Source organism: Pteropus medius, unplaced genomic scaffold (genome assembly GCF_902729225.1).
Source record: "Pteropus medius unplaced genomic scaffold, Ma_sr-lr_union100, whole genome shotgun sequence".
NCBI lineage: Eukaryota > Metazoa > Chordata > Mammalia > Chiroptera > Pteropodidae > Pteropus > Pteropus medius.
In genome coordinates, this window is record NW_024356333.1 from 3,682,613 (window position 1) to 3,705,784 (window position 23,172).

Below are 23,172 nucleotides of genomic sequence, written 5' to 3' on the forward strand. Positions count from 1 at the left end.
TTCCATTCCCAACTATTTTTTTAAAGTATACACACACACACACATACACGCACACACATGCATGCACACGCACATTCCATTCCCAACTATTTTTATAAAGTGTTTTATAATCAGACATTTATATTCTAATTAGCTGTTATCTGTATGGGAGTAGAGACTATATCCCTTTTATTTCCCATTGCTCATTGTATCTTTTGTACAATAAGAATGAACTCGATAAATATTTGTTAAATAAATGAGCTCTCAACATATACTTGTTGAATGACTTCTCTATGTATTATTCTATTAAAAATCTCATTTTAAATTTCGGTCATGAACCCACCTCCAAAGCTCTCATGTTCTTGCAGTAACTGACCCTCCTCTACTGTATGCTGGTTTTCCTAATATTTCTGACAACATGTTTTGATTTAATTTTCTCTTGTGTGTTTTCCTAAATTCACCCTGACACCTGAATTTAGTTCTTTCCCTTGAATTTATCGTTGGTTCTCTCTTCCTTTCTATTTGCTCACTGAGCAGCCACATACAAACGTTTCCTCTTCATCAATCACTCACGTAGCTCCCATGTCTCTTTTTTTTTCAGTTCCGAACTTTCTCCAGACCTTGAAAATCCAGTTTCTGTTTGCTACACACCACATCTAGATATTCACTTTCAGTTCGAACCTCTGGACTTTCATCTTTTCATTCTTATCTTTCGTACATGAGATGTTGCAAATTTCTGTTGATCTTCATCCATCCCTCTCTACTCTTTTCCTTGCCATTCTCATATGTCAGGCTCTTATTATCATTCCACAAGTTATTTCTTCATTTACCCTGGTCCTTACTAGTAATTACTTCTATATACTTCATGGTTCAAAGCTATAAGAAAGAACAAAAAAAGTCTCTCTTCCAGGGATATGCCTAGAACATATCTTAGAGGAACTTTAGATAAAAGGTATGGATTAATACATTAGGACAAATAAGGTCTCATTGGAAGAAACAGAAAAGTAATCAAGGGCTTCAAATACAAATAATAATGTACATTTCTTAAACTATTTTCTTATATTTGTAACTTCTTCATATTTACATTTAGATGCAATACTCAGACTATAAATCCCTGCTTAGTTCAACTGAAAATTTATTTTGGTTATAAAAAATAAAAGTGATTGGAGGGAACAGGCCTTAAGGACTTAGTATATCTATGTCCTATGGGGGTCAGGACCCATGAAGACAAGAATACTTACAATTTTATGGTAGCAATTGCTTCAAATCATAGTTACAAGATACCTGTGTCTTAGAGAAGCTTTGAGGAGTTGATAGAAAATTTCCTTAATTTTCTGTTCTGAGTGATAGGTGGTGGTTTCTGAAATAGCTTTGAGGTTGCCTCTGGAGCTCAATGGAAAAGACTGTGATAATCAAACAGTAATATCTACGTGGGCACTAGGGATGTGAAAAGTGGTTCAGTGTGGCAGCGCTTTATTTGTTCAGACTAAGCTTTTTCAGGCAATCTCATCCAACATTTGATGAATAGTCTCTGTAATCATTCCAATTATGATTTTAAAGAGTGGCTTTGTTTCCATTTGTACTTAACTTTCCATTTGTACTTTCCATTTGTATATTTTCTTGATTTTTACTTGTCATTTAAAATATTTTTTCTACATTACATATTTTTGTAGAAAGAGCATATACAATATTATTCTTTCTGATATTACAAACTCTGTTGGTCTCTTTAGTATGAGTGCCACATTTTGCCAATATTGTCTTGAAACAGAAGAATTACTTCTATGTTCTTCAGTTAATAACTAAAACTTAGCGATATGCAAATGTTTCAATTACATTTGTATAAGTTATTTAATTTTATCTCTTATTTACAAGTTTACTTGCACTTAAAAAAAGCTAAAGAAAATTTCTGAAAATATTCATCATTTAAAATTACCTTTTCTGAATAACTGAGGATTCCTCAGTTCAGAAAAATACATGAAAATCTAAGAAAGAGAAAAAATTCAGCATTGTTCTATGTTTTTCACTTCTTTTTGAAATCTTTAAATGTTTGAGTTTCTCAAGGCTAGGCCCTTCTCATCTCTTTCACTGGTTATAAACATTGTTTCCCATGACTTTAAATACTATCTACATTTTCACGACCCTCACATTTACATATCCGGTCCAGGCTACACACCAGTTCTAGTCCCGTTCATCCACCCACCTCTTAGGCAGAGACAACCGTGCACTGAAATCTATGCTCCCCTTTGCACTGTATAAGGTCGTAGCTGGGAAGTGGCACATCCTTTTATCTAGATGTGACTCTCACAATGGAGTGTTAGTATAAGCGTCTTGAATTACTTCCTGGCCAAGGCTTTTAAGAAGTGGGTTTGTCATTTCTGCATTCTGTCTTCTTCTAATCAACTAAGATGAAAGCCAAGATGAATCCTGGAAGCCACATCTTGATAATCATGGCATCCGAGATAACTTTTGAAGCATATCTTCAGTATGTCAGAATTGACATCACTTTATGAATAACTGGTAGGAATTAGACTATCACACTTTCCAGGAACCCTGAGTTAGACTGTTAAATGTGAAAAAAAGGTACATTTTATTCTCATTGAGCAATAATTAGTTTGGTGGCCTAGCTGACATTTGCTAACTAATACATGGCCATATTTACAAGTCAGAAAATAATCGAGAAAGTCCTATGCTGAATTTCAGACTCCCTCTCCCCAAACCTAGTCCTCTTCCACTCTTTCCCATTGCAGAAAAATAATAAAAATAATAATTACTTATTGTATATTGACTATATTTCTGGCAATGTTCTAAGTACACTAAATATATTTATTCTTTTGTCCTTACAACAGCTGTATGAGAGTACTGTTTTTAATTCACATTTTACAGATGAGGCAGGAGAAGTAAAAAAACATCAGATAATACACCAAAGGTCGGCGAGTATGTGTCCACGACAGAAAGCAAGTCGAGGCATAACAGCTGCTTGGTTCATGCTCTTCAACATTTAACTCTACAGCCTCTTTCTGATTTGAGGACAATGCTTTTAACCTCAAATATATTATTTAAAAAACAATCAGAGGAGTTGGAGTCAAGAGAAAATATGAGCAGAAGATAATGAGATGAGGTAAAATTAACACATATAAATATTAACTATATGCTAAACAATACTGCAGAGGGGGATAAAAAACATATATGTATGGCTTTTAGCTACCCAGCTAGTCCCTGAATTACTTAATTAACAAGATAAAGAAAGAAAATGGATTCACACTATTAATAAGGTTGACTGAATGAGTAAATAAAAACTACCCTTTCAAATTTTTAGAGTACTAATACCAGAGAGTATTTTCATTTATTATATTATCTTTAACTATGTTCTTTACCAGATTCCAAAAACAAAATATTTAACACATTTCAAAATATGCAAACTATGCAAAGTCCTATGCATACTGTTAGGAGGCAGCTAAAACAATATAGGTAAGCAAACAGCTCTCTCATCTGGCGTGAACCAGAAGTAGAGTCAGAGTATGCAGGGGAATTGATAGATGGCATGTCTTTCTCTAAATCACTCATGAAAATATTTGTTAATCTGAAGTTTGTAAATGATTTGGAAAGAAAGAGTTTGCAATAGATTTCTCAGAGTAAACACTTGATTATAGGAATCCTTTTTTGCCATTTGCTAATATATATACAGAGATCGGATGGGTGGATGGATGGATGGATAGATAGATAGATAGATAGATAGATAGATAGATAGATAGATGTAAAGGTATATTTTTTCACTTACGCTCAACCCAGAAGATAAAGTTGAAGTCCTCTAAATAAAATTAATATGTTAATTTAGATATTAGTCTTAATAGAATAACAACACCATGACACAGGAATGGTTGGATAGTATAGAAAGATTGGGCTGAAATCATTATCTGTAAATAGTCTTGTTTCCATTCCAATAATCATTCAACAAATATTTTAGTGTTACCACATATTAAGGACTGTTATAGTCACCCAGCATGTACTGGCTTAAAAACAAAGATTCCAGCTCATGCAGCTTCAGCTCTAGACACACAAACAAATAAATGCAATATGTAAGAAAATATATACTATCATAAAAAGTTGTAATTGCTGTGAAATTTTTCAGGGAGTAGAGTAAGGAAAGGATGATTCTGAAGTACTTGGGAGTAGGTGCATATAGACAACGGTATTAAACAGGGTGGATAGGATGGGCTTTATTGAGAAGACAACATTGTGTGCATACACGAACGCAGGTGAGTTAGGCGGGTTTCTGAGGAAAGAGGTAAAGGAAAGATTCTAGGTAGAGGAAACAGCGAGTTCTAAAACCCTAAGGCAGTGACATTCCTGGAACGATCCAGGATCGGTGTGCCTGTACCTGAGCGAAGATGGAGGAGAGCAGTAGTTGAGGTAAGAGAAGTAACGGGAAATAGGGTCTCATCGGTCCTTTCAGGCAACAGTAAGGACACTGGCTTTTACTCTGAGTAAATGGGGAAGAAATTGCGGGGTTCTGAGCAGCTAGGTAGTTACATAATTTGATTTATATTTTAAAAGGATAATTGAGACTGTTCTGTTGACATTGTGTATATGGAGATCGGGATAGAAACAGATCTGTTGAAGTTTTTATAATCATTCAAGAAATAGCTGGTGTCTCTGACCAGAGAGGCAATGAGCAGTAGAATTCTGGATGTATTTTCAGTGTTGAGCAATGGGATGTTCTAATGGATTTTATGTGATATGTGAAATAAAGAAAGGAGTCAACAGAAATTCCAAATCTAGAATAGTGGCGTTGAGAGCGAATGAGATGGAGAAGAGAAATACCCATTATTTAAAATCATAAGACTGATTGGGATCTGCAGGGAGGTGAGTAAATATTCATGGAAAGGAAAGAAAAACAGAGACTGAGTCCGGGAGGATTTTAACAGTTAAAAAAAAAATCCTGGTTACAAGGAAAAATCAACCTAGGAGATTGAACAGGAACAACAAATTAAGTACGAGAAATCCCAAAAGCATATGGTGGCCAGAAATCACAGAAAGAAAGCGTATCATGGAGGAGGAAATGTTTAACTCTGCTAAATTGCGAAGCCAGGTCAAGTACCATGATGGCGGAAGAGTGATCGCTGCTGGGGTGGTCCAGTGAAAGCCAGACTGGAGTGCTCCGAGGGGGAACAGAAGAAAATTGAAGAGGGCGAGTCGAAACCTTTCTTGAGGAAATTTTGCAAGAAAGGAGGACAAAGGAGCAGAGAGCAGTCACTTTAGGGGATCGAGGTGGTTTTTGAAAGTCTGAGAAAATAAAAGCATGTTCATACGATGAATATGAGATCCAGTGTGAAGATGTCATGGGATGACAGAGAGGAGAGACTTTCTAAAGTTCTGTCTCGGAGGAGGCACACAGAACGGGATTTAACGCATAAGTGCTGGGTCTGGCTGTGGACAGAGGCATGGATGTGGAGTCCAGCTCTATCATGGTGCGGCTCTACTGCCCTTGGCTGGCAGAGGGAGTAGGGAGTGCAGGGCTCCATGGGAGTTAATTTGTGGGCTGGCCTATGACTGCCCCCCACATTCCACTGTCCGCAAAGAATCTCATGCCTATGCCTAACTGCAAGCGAGGCCAGAAATCGAGCGGTGTGACAGGAAGAAAGGGGCATGGGTTTGGTGAACAACTAGCCACATTCTCTCACACCTTTAGTTTCTTGGTTCTCAGGGGAAAAAAAAAAATTAATTGTAGGGATTTTTACTGGTTAAGTAACAGAAAAAATGTAATGAATAAAAAAGAAAAAAAGTACATTTATAATACAATCAACCTTAAGATACATCCTAATTTAATCATGTTAAATATCAAAGGGACAATCCTGTGATAATTGCTTATTCTGAAATAATATACTCTACAGTGTCATTTGCTTTTACTTACATCCGAAGAATTATTTTATCAATAATGTGATTTGGGGAATGATTTTGGCTTTTGTGGTAAATTTAGCTTGATTATTCTTTAAATAAAGTTCTCCTAAATTATAGTTAAGGTCAATAAGAAATAAGAGTGCATTAATATTTAAGCGATCATAAGGATATTAAATAGGTTTTTTTCCCTGTTACATGACTGGGTTTTTCTCAAAGGACCAAGGCTTGGATTTGAGCCCAAGTACCCATGCCGTAGGCAAGTGCAGATTAGAGTTAAGGTCAGGGCTGGAGCTGGAGTTCAGTTTAGAGCTAGGGTGGGTATCAAGAGTTACGGTCAGGGTTTCGATTTGACTTTAATGACCTTTAAAAAAATACATCTTCTTCAGTACCTATAGGCGTTAATGTACAATGCTGCACTGGTCTTATTCTGCTGATACCTTTGTTCTAGTCCTATTACCCAAGGAGACAGATCGCCTTGTTGGTGCCAACATCCCATTTTAGTGACACTCTTTAAAACAAAATTTGACTCTGTCCTGCTTTCCTTTAAAATTTCACTCTCTTTGTTGTCGAAATTGAACACATTTCCAAATCTCTGCTGAAATATACCCGAAAACCTAATGTAATTTTCTAGAAATGGCCTCAGACTTTTCCCCTTACATTCAATCTTAATTGCTTTTAATATCTTTTCATTCATAGGATCTGAATCCTCATACTGTGTCAGCACTTCGGCCTTTTTTTCTGAAGGTCTGGCAATCGTCTGATATGTAAATGCAAAACCTGTGTAGCTTTAAAGATTTCATTCGTAGAACAGAATATTCACATTATCGTTTTCTCGATGTTGGGGTCTCTCTGGTGTTGCAAATGTAAAAAGGTTGAGAGAAAAGCGTTTACGCTGACATGTACACCATTACATGAAATAAATAATGCACGACAAATTCTACCTAGAGGAGGGAGATATTAGATAATAAGTTTAAATCCTAAACATATCAAAAACTGAAATTATGCTGTTTCGTAACAAGACTACCTTTCAGCAGATGAGATAATTAAATAGGGGGTAGTTAACCATTTTAAAAACCAGTTCACCTTAGAGCAAATGAAAGAATTTCAGAGTTGGCAGGGACTAGAAAATATTTAGAGCAAGCCCCCATACCTAGGTAGTTATCTCTTGCTCACTGAGGCATGTTCTTTTTGATATCTGAACAGAATAAATGAATGCTGAGAACCCGTAAGTCACATTTGCCTGGCAGCCCTCTCCAAGGAACACGAAGTACTCTGTCAAAAGAAAACTTACAATGTGGGTCTTGGTGGTTTATCCAGAATAACATCTAATTGTGATTTATTTCCTTCAGTCTTGGCCCTTGGTGCCTCTTTTTACAGATGTTTTCAAAATATTGAATTGTTCTAAACTGATTTCACACTCGTTTTATTTCCTTCCACCTTCCAATTTACTCTGCCAAGTGTGACTTTCAGGAAGCTGTTATCACCCCCCTCACCCCAAAATTCCTGTTGAATAAATATGCTTCTAAAGCTCTAAATAAATAAATTTATTTATTTATTTATTTTTTTGTAGCATTTTCGAGCATGTGATAAAAAACTAAGCATAAAGGAAGCAGCAATGGATCACTATCGTCATTTGAATCAGGACCAGTCCTGTGTAACATCGCATGTTGATAGGTTGGCTGTGGGTATTTTCCCTGTATCCTACCTCCTCCTGCCAATTCCAGCTCCAGCACCCGCCCCAGCTGGTAGCTTTCTCACTGCTCATGGCCTCTCACGTGGGCCCTCAGTCAGTGCTGTATAATGTTTTCCCCCTATCTTATCACATCCAATCTCTAATTTCCTTAGGGCATCAGCTACCGTACTGTTAATGGGAAAAAGCCAATTAAATATACTGATACAGATTTCAATGCCTGGTTTAAGAGTAATATGCTTATGTTCTCTCATAAAGCATCTGGTACTGAAAGAATACCATGTTAAAATGATGACAACCAAAATAATGTGTTTCTAAAACTGGATTTTCAGGTAAATTTAAAAAAAAATATTTAACTCCTCTTTAGAAACAATTTAAACTTACAGAAAAGTTATACGAAATCTGTATGGGTTATTGTATACCCTCTATTTTTTATTTGGTTTCCCTGATTTTGCTGCGTCGTGTACTTTTTCATTCTTTTTTCTCTCTCCATATCCCTACATATACATACGCACATGTTTTTTTCTGAACCACTTGAGAGTAAGTTGCATATCATGTCCATTTAATGCTGAATACTTCAGTTTACATTTCCTACAATATGGACAGAAGAAGTGTATAGTTATCGATTTCAGGAAATTTAACGTTGACATGTCTGATCGACCTTCCATATCAGTTTTATCCAATGACCCGATAATGTCTTTATAGCTCTTTTTTTCCCATCCAGGATAGGATCCACGCTAGGATCACATATTTCATGTGGAAGTCATTTTTACAAATCTCCTTTAACCCAGAATAATTCCTTTTGTTGTCTTTTACCACACTGACCGTTTTGAAATTTATCCTACTCCCCTCCTCCCTCCCCCTTTTTTAGTAGAATGTTCCTCATAGAATATTTCTCATGTTGGCTTTGAGTTTTGTTTCCTCATAATAGATTCGATACATTTACAAGGTCCAAGTGGGATATTACAAGCATGATGTTGGTTTCTTCTCAATCTGTCACATCCGGAGGCACACATTGTTTATCTGTCTCTCATTGGGGATTTTTATTTTGATCATCCAGTCAAGATGTTATCTAATTTCTCTTTTAAAGCTATTTTTTTTCTCTTACAACTAATAAATAATTTGTGGGAGACATTTTAAGATCATACAAATATACTACTTGTCATGCAAATCCTTCCAATCCTGTAGTTTTAATGTGCATTGATATAACACCCCAGAACTAGTATTTACTGTAATGGTTACAAAAATGATGACTTTCTAACTCCAGCACTTCTTCTGCATTTACTGCTCAGGAGCTGGCATCCTAGTATAACCTGGAGCCCTTGCGTCTTTCCCTACCTGTCTGTCTCTATCGTCTATCTATATCTTTTTGTCTACTTGTTTATATCATCTCTGCAGACTTACGATGCGTATTTTTCTAAAGGTTTGTAATTTATCACTGTCTTTAGTTGTTTTTATGCTCAACTTACCCAGATTTGACCAACATAAAACATTTCAAGATGGCTCTTGTATCCCTTTAGCCATTAACTATCATTTTGTTTTCCTTTTGTTCTTACATAAAAAGATACTCCAGACTCAAGTCGTATCTTTTTTAACCAAAACCTGATATAATTTCTCCAAGCAGATCTAATTTCTTTTAGAGGAAATGGCGTTAGAGACTATGTGCTCATTGCTACTGGAATGTCTTTGCTTCCAGACAGTCTTCCTTTAACAGGGATAATAAATACATAAATACAAACGAATATATGTATATATTCACAGACACAAGTATATGTGTAGCTATGTATACACACATATACATATTCACACACACATATTTCTAAATGGGTTTCCTTCTTGTTTTTGCTTATTCCCTATATATTTCTTACTTCCTTCATAGTGAGAAATAAAGCTCCTGACACCATCAACATATTTACTCATTTCCTCTATGTAATCTATATCTAAATATTTTCAGAATTGCTTCAACTATATATACATGCTTTTTCATTTTTTTCTTTCACGAAAGTTAGTATACAATAAATGCCTTTATATTTTTATTTTTTTCACTTAAATATATATATCCAGGAAATCTACCCTACGTCAACTCACAGAGCTATTTCTCAGTTTCCTTTATAGGTACAGGCTATCCATTTTGCATGTGTTGTCTAGTTTATTCAAACAATCGCCAATATTTGGTCAAATTGGTAGTTTCCAATATTCTGTCATCACAAATAGTGTCGTAATGAATAATCTTTTGCAGATGTGTTTTCATGTCATTGAAGCTGTATCTTTAGGGTAAATTCCTAGAAGTGAGATGGTTAGGTTGCAGAGGAAATACATTTATATCTATTATGTGAACTCTCTATTCACTTTTTTTGCTCATATTTCAATGTTTCCTCAATTTTAACTGGGGAGACATTTTAGACATGGAAACTTTCTCTGTGCCCATTAACATCTATCATCCATAGATGACAAATTATAATATGGAACTAAAGTTAGTAAGTTTCGGCCTTTATCTTGCAAGTAGGAAAAAAAATTAGGAGCAGTTCTAGGTTGGCTTAATTGCAGTCCCTACGCACTCTAGCTGCACACAAGGATGTCCGTTTTATACCTGCTCATCTGTGTTCAAGCCAGAAGCATTGAGAGTCAGTCATGGTGTTTCTTTAGAAATATGCTCTTCGTTAGCACGTAAGAGACTGTGCTATGCCAGCTATCCATGCGCTAAGTGTGAATAGAGCCCCACGTGTTCACATAAACGTCGAACTTCCATAGAGACTGAAATAATTCCCCCACATATTGTAAGTAGGCTTTTAAGGCCCTTTGCTAAGTCCCTTGATTATTTCCTTTTGCCTGGCCCGTTGGTGTTCTCCTGCAATTACTTTTGATGCTAGAAAGCAATTTTGATAATAGCTCCTAGTTTCCTTCAGTTCCTATTCCCTCAGAGGTGGCTCTTGATTTCAAGTCTGATTATATTGTCTTCTGAAACGTATTATTGAATTTTAATGTACATAGGGAAAAGTGCACATCAGTATATAACTTGGTGAACCTCCACAAGTGTACCAAGCACCCAGCTCAAGAAACAAACTATTCTCAACAGCCCCACACCTCCCTTTGCATCTTCTTCCAGCCATTACCCTCCTACAGAAGAAACCACGATCCACATTTCTCACAGCGTAGGTTTTGCCCGTTTGTGCATTTTGCACGAATGTAAACGTAGCATCCATATATTTGTGTGCATCACGTCTCCTCGTTTTGCACGCACTTCACAATCTGTACCGCTCTCCTGACCCTCAGCTTTTGTGAGGTTAGAAACCTCGCTACTGTCATTGGATTATGCATGCTGACCCAAGGCCCAGCTTGGGTCCAAGTCTGCCATGGACACGTGCATTTGGCATTAGCCCCTTGACATTTCACTCGGCATCCCCAGACTGACTCCGGGTCCGAAGGGAGGATACGCTTTGCTGTCCCTGTCACACCCCAGCCTCCCTCTTACCTCCTTGCTGCTGCAATCTCTACACTATTATCTCCTCTATGAAAGGCCAGAGCTTTCCCACGAATGCCACTTCGACACTTGAACATCGCCTTTCGATTCACACAGGTGTGTGCCACATTTGTCAGTATGCATTAGACACGTGTAAATTGCAAAATTAAACATTATTGCTTATGAAATGTGCACCTAATTATTACTACATATCCCAGTGTCCACCATATCCCATAACTCAGCCCGTCTGTTAACAGATATTGACTAAGCACACTCAATGTGCGAGGGACCGTCCTAGCTGGTGAGACCCAGCATTCAACCAGACGAACAAACTCCTCTGAGACCTTACATGTAATCAATCACCCACTGTCATAGCTTCTTAAATAAGGTATAATGGGAAAAGCAAAGACTATGGGGACATAGAAACTGAGGACAAAACTTGGTCTCTCACCTATCAGGATCCTGTCACAATAGTTGGCTGAGAAAACACTTATCAAGTCAGCACTGGGTGAGGGATAATATTAGTGGTGGTGTTTAAGCTCAGTCAAGCTGCCTGACACCTCTGTATTTCCATTGGATCTGTTGAGAAATAGATTTGATTCTATTAAATAGCCACAGATTTTATATAATTTGAGAAAGAGTTATTTCACAGTAAGGAATGAGTGTGTGTGAGTGTGTATGTGTGTGTGTCTGTGAGTGTGTTTTATTTCATTATCAGTTCCCCCAACTCCAAACCTAAAATGACTTATCTGAATAATGAAATCTTCGGTCTTTGACTAAAATTGAAAATGAATGAGATGGACATTACTGCTTATTTTAAGTAAGGCTAAAATGTAATACTCCTAATCACTATCCCAAAAATAAAACAGTCAAATTATAGATATTTAATCATACACTGACCTTTTTATTTAATAAGTCATGTAAAAAAATGCATTGTATATATCCTCTGGTATCACAATCTAAAATCCTTTCAAAGGAATAGGAAACTTCTGTATTTTTTTCATTCTGTTATCAAATAGTCATTTGTGCCAGGCTGAATATAAACAGCCTGAATAGCTTTATGATAAAGTCACAGTCTTTTTCTGTTGCTCTAAGGCTATCTCACACACAGCTCCATTTTCCAATTTGTATACTGTAACAAAACTGAAAAATACATATGCAGGACAGTCACTGTGAGAATGGAATGAACAACTGTGCTTGCTAAATGCAGAAGATGAATGATGTCTTCGCCCTGGCAACTCAGCTTTCGTATGTGAAATGGTGGGAATGTGTTTCCCAACCTTCTCTGAAGAATTCCGTGAGGGCTAACTAATAATGAAACTCGCTGTCTTCCAATAGATACTATTATAGTCCAAATGAATGAGCAATTAAATCTCAAGATTCAATTGGAACAAGCTGCTTTATCTTTGGGAAAGCTCTTCGTTGACAGAAGAAATGTCTATAATAGTCGAGAATGCACGTTCTCTGGAATTTAGTTTTTAATAAACAATATATCCTAAGGAATTAAATGACATTCATAGTGCCAAATGGTATTTAATTTAGAATAAACTTCTATGTGAGTATGAAACTTGGACACTTTTTAAAGGCCAGATATTTCTCATGGAGTAGGGTGAGGGGTTGGTTTTAAAAAAGCATCTTTGGCTCTTTTACCACACAGGAGAGAATAATTCTGAAAACGTGTTTTTGTTGTTGTTGTTGTTGTTGTTTTGAAGTCTTGCTTGTAAATCGATGAATGCAGAGAATCGTATATAATTAGCATTAACCAATATCTCACAGCATGGCCTAGGCACATTTCCTGAGTTCACGAGGAATGATGTGCTACCCCTCTTAGAAGCTACTGTCTTTCTTATAAGACCATTCCCTGTTCTTCACAGTGTACACAACACTAGCACCCCTGCAGTGATAGCAAACAGGTTTCAATGGTATAACTACATAAAATACATTCCTAATAGTTAAGTGTTACAAGTTGAATCGCATCCCCCTAAAATTTATATGTTCAAGTCCTAACCCCAGTTTCTTCAGAAACTTATCTTGTTTGGGAATAGAGTCATTGCATATGTAAGTAGTTAAAATGAGGTCACAATGGGGTAGATCAGGCCCCTAATCCAATATGACTGGTATCCTTCCAATAAGAATGGTATGATATACCGTCATGTATATGGGCAGCACATTATAGTTAAAAGGTGGTGGTAACCAAGTTTCTTGTGGACTGAGAAAGGAAGAGCTAAAGGGAGCTATAGTGGTAGAGATCACGGGCTAATCAGTTAGGCAGTCCTGGATTCAAATCCCAGCTCCACTGTTAATTCACCGTGTGCTCCAGGAAATGTACGACCTCCTCCATTCTTTAATTTCGGCATCTATGCAATGGGCTTAATTGCCATCATTATCATCACCATTACCACCACCACCACCACCATCATCATCATCATCATCTACATCATTGCATTTACGTTGTTTTGAAGATTAAAGGAGATAAAGCATATCAAACACTTAATGAACCCTCAATAAATATTTGTTAGCTGTTATTACTTATTAATTGGTACGGGTAGATTTTTCTGAACTACTCTGCTACATCGCAGGAAAGTTTTACAGACTTCACTACAGCTTCATATTAATATGATTATAAACATTTAAATGTCAATTATGATAGAACCATTGTCTCATCAAAATATATCAGTGACATTCATGGGAGAAATGCAGATGTTCACCTCAAATAATCTTTTCATTTGGAAGCACGGTATAATTTTCCTAGATGCTAAGTCTAGATGTGTAAGTCTATACTTTATTCCTTCTCCAGGCTCCTGAAAAGGCATTGATGGTGACTGGGTGGACCGTTAGGACAGGCCATCAACAGGACATCTTTTTTGCCAGAATGATAATACGGTCTATAATTACGCTTGCTTATTCAAGCAAACTAAATTTATTTGCCAAGACATTTTCACATTCTATTAGTTCTTTCTCAAAGTCAACATTGACTAAATTAGTTACTTGGCTAAATTGTGTACATAAGTGACACACATAGTACAGATATCTTCACAGTCACCAGGGGCACAAGCATACTGAAAGTTGCCCAAGATAACCAGGCTTTTGTTTATAGTCATTGCCCTTATAATTAGATTTGTCATTCCCAAGAATAGATCTATCAACTACCTACTCAATGCCTTTAAGCCACTTTGAATATAGTGTTCTATAATTATTAATGGTAATAATAATGATAAATAATTAGGGGGTGACATAAGAGGGAGATAAGAAGATGAGCCTATATTTATGGTGCATTGTTCTAAGCAATTCGATTAATTTATCTTATTCTCATAAAAACCCCATAAAGGTAGATACCATTTTATCCCTTTTACAGCTGAGGAAACTGAGGCCCATAAATGTTGATTAACATGGTTAAGTGTTCACAGTTGCTAAGTGCTAGAGCAGGGTTTTGATATTTGAAGCCCAGTTCTGGAGCCCCTGCCAGCTTTTTCTATAAGTATTGTGCATGGAATCAAATTGTTTCCATTTAGTCAAAATAAGCAAGTGGCCATTATAGTAATGGTGCTTCTTGCTAAACCAAAAATAGGTATTTGGCTCCATACCGAGTGTTGGGGTCCGTGTGCCTGAATCTGTGGCTGAGATTTAAGGAACACCATGCCTCTCAGCTTTAGCCCGTTTATCTTCAGAATGAGGTACTTCGATTCAATTGTACACTCTTAAACATCTATTCTGTGCTTGGCAGTGAGCTCTGTCCTGTGAATGTTACAGAGATGTGCCCTAGAAGACTGCATAAACTCAAATGTTATTCCATAGTTGAGTATTCACACGCTATGACTTAAACATTACTGATTTAAAGGATATGATTTCAGAGTTTTAAAGAAAGGTCAGATTTTTATTTATAGGGTCACAGTGGAGATCTCAGGAAAGACATGGTTATTTCAGCGTCTCACGATCCATTCCTACTTATTTCTGTAAGACTCATCTGCTAGGAATGTCTTCCTGCTCCTCTTTTCCCATGACCAACTCCTTCCCTACCTAGCCGACAATACTTAGTTCCTTAAGAAGCCTTTGCTGACTGTGACCTCCAACCACCCTGAACGAGGCATTTGTGCATGTGCGTTCCCAGAACAGCCCGTGCAAGCCTCTATCAGTCAGGACACGCAGAGTCATACAATATAATTACAGATGTGTACGTTTAGCATTACCCTGGTTTTTCTGCCCCTTGAAGGCGGTAACCTTGTGTGTGTGTTTATCTCCAACCCTTAGTAAAGGGTAAGTGCTCAGCAAGTGCCTGTTTATCAAACCGTATCCTCTTTGCAGGATAGGTTGGTCTGCAATTTGCACTTTGAATTCTAATTCTTCTAAATCTGCATTCTGGTTTGGAGACACAGGGGCCAATTCTCATTCTTCTTTCTCATGAGATCGCCTCAAATATTGAAATCAACACATTCTCTCTTTGACATGTATGTGAGTCACCTGTGAATACTGTTCAAATGCAGATTTGGAAGGTATGGGGTGGGTCCTTGAGAGTCTGCATTTCTAATGAGCCCCTGCTGATGCCACTGGTGCACAGATGTACTCTGAGTATCTGACACTCAGAGGGGCCTCTCCATCCCCAGGCTTTCTGCTTTTATGGCTAACCAGCTTTATAGTAACGCCCCTTATCCACGGCTTGCTTTCTGTGGTTTCAGTTACCCGCGGTCAACTGTGGTCTGAAAATCTTAAATGGAAAATTCTGGAAATAAACAATTCGTAAATTTTAAGTTGTGCACTGTCATGAGGACTATGACGAAATCGCACGTGACTCTGCCTCATGTCTCCCAGGACGTGAATTGTCCCTTCGTTCGGTGTCTCCATGCTACACGTGGGGAGCTCCCCGCCCGTTGGTCACTTAGTAGCCTTCTCAGTTATTAGATCAAATGTCACACTATGGCAGTGCTTCATTCCAATAACCCTTATTCTACTTAATAATAATGGCACTGAAGTGCAAGAGTAGTGATGTTGGCAGTTCGAATATACCAAAGAGAAGCCACAAAGTCTCTCCATTAAGTGAAAAGGTGAAAGTTCTTGACTTACTAAGGAAAGAAAAACAAATTGTATGCTGAAGTTGCTAAGATCTACGATAAGAGTGAATCTTCTATCCGTGAAATTGGGAAGGAAAAACAAATTCATGCTAGTGTGCTGAGAGAGACCACGTTCACCCAACTTTTATTAGAGTGAACGGTTATAATTGTTCTATTTTATTAGTTATTGTAGTTAATCTCTGACTGTACCTAATTTGTAAATTAAAATTTATCATAGGTATGTATATATAGAAAAAAAATGTAGTATACATAGGGTTCAGTGCTGTTTGCAGTTTCAGGCATCCACTGGGGGTCTTGGGATGTATTCCCCGCAGATAAGCGGGGGACTGCTGTAATCTGTTTTAGCTAATCCTTATAAGCCTGTTCTATGGTCTGCTTATCTTACTCTTTTCAATTACTCTAAGAAAACATGGAGGAGGAATGTAGAAAAAAATGAGTTATTTATTTTCCTTGATCTCTAAAGTTAATAAAAGTGAATTCACTAACCTAAGCCTAATGGAAGGATTATAGTCATAGTTTCACTGAAGTTTAATAAAAACACCGATCTGAAAGAACTATTCAGATGCGGTTTGTACTGTGATGCATTGGACTCTATGTGACAATAGGATGATGATTCAAATGACATAAATTAAATTCGCATTCTGAATTATATTTAACATTTCAGGCTAGAAGCACAGATGTAATACAACACACATGTCGATATGCTAATACAGAAAAGCTATCATAGAATGAAAGTAGATGGCTATTTTGAATTTTCAAAGAAATCTTCAATAGTAAAGCATCTAGAAGTCACACTTTTATAAAATCTAATAAAAGTCGAGTGGTAAATATGTTGCCGGGCATTTTTCTAAGCTCTTCATGTGGTTTATTAATTTAATACCTGTGGTCTCTATTGAGATAGGCATTGCCAAGGTAAGCGAAGTAAGTACTGTTATTGGTTGCATTTAGCAGATGAGGAAATTTAGGCACAGAAGGGTTAAGGAATCTGCTCAAAGGTACACGGATTCTGCGAAGGAAGCTTGATGGCGGGTTTACATGGTCTGATTCCAGAGCATATCTCTGAGCAGCTACTTTTGCTGCTTCTCGGGGCCTATGGTGCTACAGCAGCAGGTTCCCCGCACTACGAATGCCTCCATGTAGGCATCCTAGTGTTTCTCTAACTTCCACTAAGTCATCACTCGAGCCAAGCGGAGACATGCATCTTAAATGAAGGGCTGAATATTTTATTTGAAATATTTGTAGGTACCTATCTATTAATATTTTGTAGAAATCTTCATTCACTCAGAGTCATTTAGTTTCATGTCACCTAAATTCAACCTTGATCTGGTAAGAAAAATAGTAGCATTTCCATTATTTGAGTCCAGAATAAAATGAGCACCTGAAAATATCATTATACATATTGAGAACCCCTCCTCTTCCAGAGAGTTCGCCAAGCATCCAAATGCACGTAAAATTTTTAAAACGATTTCACATATCCTATTTTATCTCAGATGAAAAATACACTAGACTGTGAAGAATTGTATACTATATTTTTATTGCCTCTAAGAAACGTTATCGTATAAGATTAATCATTTTCCTTTACCTAACAGTGTATGCCAACAATATATTCATTATTATGAATAACATCGTATTTTATCTTCAAGTTTCTGGAAAAAAATAAACACATAACCATGTTGTTTAGAATGGTTTGATATATTTGTATATGTATAGACCATTGAGTGACTCACAAATTGACATGAGACATAATCTCATGATCTCTTAAAATGAGAATCTCACAATACAAGTGTGTATTTAGAAAGGTGATCAAAATTCACAAGTAGAGGCATTACAGTATGTATATTCACTCAACTTATTAAAATTGAGACTTTTGAAATATCACTCCTTTACTGTAAACAGTAAAATCTATTTCAGAGAAATAAAAACCTTATTATAAATTCACCTTGGAAATTATTTTCCCTTATACAAGCCCTAAAGATTTTTACCCCATTTATATTAAGGGTTATTTTAGAAAGGGTTTAATACAGATTACTCAGATGTATTTTATTTTTCAATAAGCTATCTATAACATATTTTTAATATGCCTGCCAGGTCCTTTCTTCAAATGACTGATTACAGCCACGGTGCAGATGTACACATAAACGAGCAAGGAAAATTCCTATCTACTGCTGAAAACCATCGCAGCAGTGTTCTCAATGAAATAGAGGATTTTATCATCTGATTGGAGGATACATGAGCAAGAGATCAGGACGGTGGGTCTTTCCTAGTTTCATACGCAGAAAAAAAATTCTAGAACTCTTTGGAAGAATCTATTGAACCGTGAAACAGTGATGGTTTACATTTATAACTGGGACATATTTTTAAGTGATTTGGAAAATTAGTGCAACCGCTACAACAAATGGTTGAAAGGATAAGACAGAATGATCCATTCATTTTTAAACAGCACCCCCTTATGTGGCTCATTGGACATGTGGCTGTCATTATGGTAACAATTTGTTACGAGCACTGCAATGACACTTGGCATGGAGCTAGCTCTACCCGCCATGCCTCTAGCCCAGCCTGCACCACATTGTCTGTCAGTGGTGACTGCATTGTCAACTGGAAAATGTGCCACAGATCTGTCCACATCCTGCTTCTCACTTTAAGTCATGCTTACTTCATCTAAAATATTTTCAGATATTTTAAATTATGAATAAGAGTAAACAGAGGTAGATTGGACCTGGCAAGGATAGAGGGGGACTGAGAAAACCTGAAAATTATCATAACATACTATTACCACTAAAAAAAGTACTACACTAGTTTTGTAGAATGCTTCTAAGATAGGCAACTAATAACACGCACGTTGCTAAATCTTTGTAGCCTGCAAAACTTCATTTAAATCTCTCAATAAACGTTAAGTCCCATTTCCCAGATTAGGAATTGGAGGCTCAAAGTGACTTCTCCAAGTTTACAAACCAAACAAATGAACCTAGATACTTAAATTCAGACCTTTTGAATGCACATCTTGGATTTCACTTGCCAAACACCTGGTTACAGGCTAACCCAGGAAGATATATCCAATCAACCAATATTTACATGACAAAAGTTCCCAAAATAGAAAGTAGAGAACATGTGTTCCAGCTATTGGCTTGATATCCAGAAAGTCAAAGAATTTTTTAATTTAATATTGTTACTATTTAATATATATAACACTATATTAATAAATAGTAACACTAAATAGTAACACTAATAAATAGTAACACTAAATAGTAACACTATTTAATATTGCTTAGAGATTATGAACTTATATTTTATATTCTTGGTAAGTATCTAACCATGTAATTTAAAACATTTCTGTCCTGTGGGATTTTCCATCTAATACATTCAGTGGTTACTGATCACAGTCTGATACCTGCCAACCATTCACAAAAGGGATCAAAACTTTTAAAAGTAATTAGGAATATATAAGCATTTTCTTATCTTTTAATAAAAACATGTTTAAAAGAGAAAGAAAAACTATGTTTAAGTTACAAGTACATTTATAGTCCTTTACTATCCTACAAAGCAAGAGTGGTAATGTAAAGAAAGAATTCGCTATTAATATTCTGATATCCTATTTTGGCTCCAAATATCTGCATTTAAAAAACAGTAATTGAACTTTCTCTTAGCAAAAAACTGCTAGAATTCTTGTTTAATGTAATGCTGAATGGACTATTGATAAGAAATGCTTATACAGAATACTTTGTCTCTCTCCAACAGATTATACTTAGGAAACCTGAAAACACTTCATGAGAAGTAAGCAAAGTAGAGTTTGTGAAATACGTAAATGTAATTTTGGAGGAGGGAGGCGGTTTTACACAGTAAAGAAATTCTAAATAGAAGGAAATGACATTGTAGATAAAATATAAAGAATTCTATTATGCTTAGTATTATCAAACAGAAATGAGAAGATTTCATTAGTTAAGCACATTTAGCAACTCACATATTTGAATATTAAATATTCAGATAAAGCATTCTTCAGGAATATTTTCAAGAGTCTTTCTCATTCCATAGACAGATTTCAAAGTCAGATTCATGACTTTAAAAATCTTGTGATACTGTCATAATTTCTCATCTACATGAGTTGTTCTTTGCTTATTTCAACATATTATCCAATGGTCATAAAATAATTGAGAAACTCCACAAGGGTATTTAATGTGAACATTATAATAAAATCAGTCATTTTGTCCATTTCCCCTGCAATTATGAAAGAATAACCATTGGCATTTGTTGAAAACAATATTCAAGTGATTAAACTTACATTACTTTGCATTCTTCTCAGGTAATCAATCATCTTAGGAATGCATGGTTTCTCAGTGTTGTCTATACATCAGAATGATCTGGGTTGCTTTAAATTTCCAGTGCCCCAATTACAGCTTAGACCACCTAAATCCAAAATCTGGAGGTGGGACCCAGATATCCACATATTTTAAAGCTGTTCTAGGTTATTCCATTGTGTATCCAGGGTTGAAAAACACTTTTCTATACATCATCCCTGAGACTTTGAATTATCTTATAAAGAAAAACTTTCCATGGAGGCATTTCCTCCACTCCTTGCTTCCTTACACATCACAAAAGACAAATGTTCTTACCATACAATCATGGCTCGATAGAAATTATTTCTAAAGGACGACTGTGGCATCATACTTTTTATTTGGGACATTATATCCTCATTTCACATGACAGTTACTATCATTGGATGCTGATGTGGAAATGGCCACCTATCCAAGCTAGTGTAACCATGGAACCAGCTCAAACTGGTTTTATCCTGCTTCTAACAGGATACTGACTTGCTTTTCAGAGACAACAGACCAAAACCACGAGTTATGCAGCCGAAGCCTGTGAAGAGGAGGGAACTTTGACCTCCAGCGGCAACCAGAACCAAAGTCTTGTCTCCCTCCACAGAACCCAAAGGACCGGGACATGAACTGGAAGCTGAACACTGGAACCCTTTCCGAGGCGAAGGGTCTGTTGTCCAGGAAGGTCTGATGCTGAAGCCCCTGACTTTATCTTACCATAAAGTGGCCAAGTTCCGAAGCCCTCCAGTTAACACCTGCCCTGCCAGAGCTTCCGCATACCAGCCTGTTCCCCTAACCCCTTAAAACCTGCCTTGAACCCTGGGTCAGGGAGACAGATTTGAGCCTGGCCTCCTGACACCTTGTGAGTTAAAATTAGCAGTAAAAGCTTTTTCTTTTCTCAAAAGCCAGTGCCACAGTGTTGGCCCCTATATGCATCAGGCACCAGGCCCTTGCTTCACTCCATATGCCAGAAGCTCTAAACTCTGGCTACTCACAAAGAGCACCTGAGACTTTAAAACATACATTCTCCAAGAGTAGATCCTGATCAGGTTAAAAATCCTCAGCAATCTTCTTAATACGGTAAAAAACATAATTTAAAATGTGAAATTCCTCCTGTTTCTCTTCATTTTTCTTCTTGTTAAGTACTGATGGCTTTACTTGATTTTGGTTATGGCTACTTTTTAAAACAAACTAAAATAGAGCCCTCAAAAGTTAGTATTTTAAAATAATTTATTCAAGTGTGAATATTTGATTGAATTGAATACACATAATTTTCCAATGTAACAGATATTTTAGGATTAAATGGGTTAAACTTTTAAAAATTTTCCTCTCATAATAAAAGAAAAAAAGTGAACATAGATCTGTAATAATTTCCTATAAGATCCTAAACCACTCTTATAAGAAATTTCTTACCACATATCTATTATTTCTTCATAATTTCAATATTTTATTCAAATGGAAGATCTCTATTTTTAAAAGTGTTATCAATATCATTAATCTAATTTCTACTTAAATGATTCTGGTTTAATGGGTCTAGGTATGCCTGGCACCCGTATTCTTTAGAGCCTCCTCAGGTCATTCAGATGCATAGCCCAGACTGAGACCCATTGATTGCCCTAAGCTTTGGATAGAAACAGCCATCTGAGAAAAGGAGTCTTCAGTCAACAAGAATGAATGAATGAATGAATGAACAAATGAATAAATAAATAAATAGCTTCCTTGAATATTTTTAATAGATAAATATTGAAAAGTGCATATACCCCAGAGAGAGTAATATTTAAAAATAGTTAGAAATGTTTGGGAGGGGATGCTCAGCGGGGCGCCTGATGTACTCCAGAGCTATGGCTTGTCTTCCATTTTCTTCTTCCTCTTTGTTTTATTTTTTTTTTTAAGAAAACCATTTTTCTATCTTACTTTTCTCTCCATATATAAGTGGTCAGTAACTACTGAGTGGTGCTTCATCTAAACAGGCCTGGATTGAAAACGGGACTGGCTCCTAGCAAGAAGTCGACCGTGTCTTTGTCTTTCTGACAATGACTCACCCAGATATTCCCGTCTTGATGATAGGGTTTCCAGTTTCTCCCCGTGTCACTGTAGAGCATGCGGTATTGGGTCACCCAGTCCGAGCTGCTGTATCTTCCCTGGGTTGCAACGGCGCTGATCTGCTTCCGATTGCCAAAGTCAACCTGAAGCCATTGATAATGGTCACTGTCAGATGGAGACCATCCTCCAGCACCTGAAGAAGGTAGAGACAAGAAGAGAAAATAGATATTTGAAGTTAAACTTCTATAACTGACAATGGATTATTCGTCATCTTTTACTTGGCATCGACAGTGCTCTATTTCACAGATACATTATGAAGTGTCCTTTACAGATGCCACTGAGACTTCAACTAACAGTCTTCCAGCTGGGTAACACTGACACTCTAACCTCTTTATGGTGTAATTATGTGCTCGTTTTCTCCAGAGCAAATGTCTTCATAATTCCTCAATTAGCCCTTATTAGTACATGTCAAAGTATAATTGGCTGAGGTTTGATCAATTTACTATGAATTCTTCAACCAAAAATCACAAGGAAAAATATGTAACAATCTATGAATTCCTCATGTATAGATTATCTTTTAGCAGATTATAAATGAAACAAAAAGAAATATTACACAACTCTAAAATATATATGCTTTAAAAAGTTTGGAGTTCAACAGATACTAGCAATTCTTAAGATGAAGTCTAATCTTACATTCAGCCCTTGTATTCATGAGAACTAAGG

At 36.6% G+C, this 23,172-nt stretch overlaps 1 protein-coding gene across 1 annotated transcript in view; it reads right to left on the reverse strand.

Annotated features, from left to right (window-relative positions):
• CNTNAP2 (contactin associated protein 2) overlaps window positions 1-23,172 on the reverse strand; it is a 1,613,390-nt gene that overhangs the window by 1,034,253 nt on the left and 555,965 nt on the right. The window contains exon 3 of the mRNA XM_039861152.1: window positions 22,449-22,642. Within this exon, the coding sequence (XP_039717086.1) occupies window positions 22,449-22,642 (194 nt within the window). The remainder of the gene's footprint in view (window positions 1-22,448; window positions 22,643-23,172) is intronic.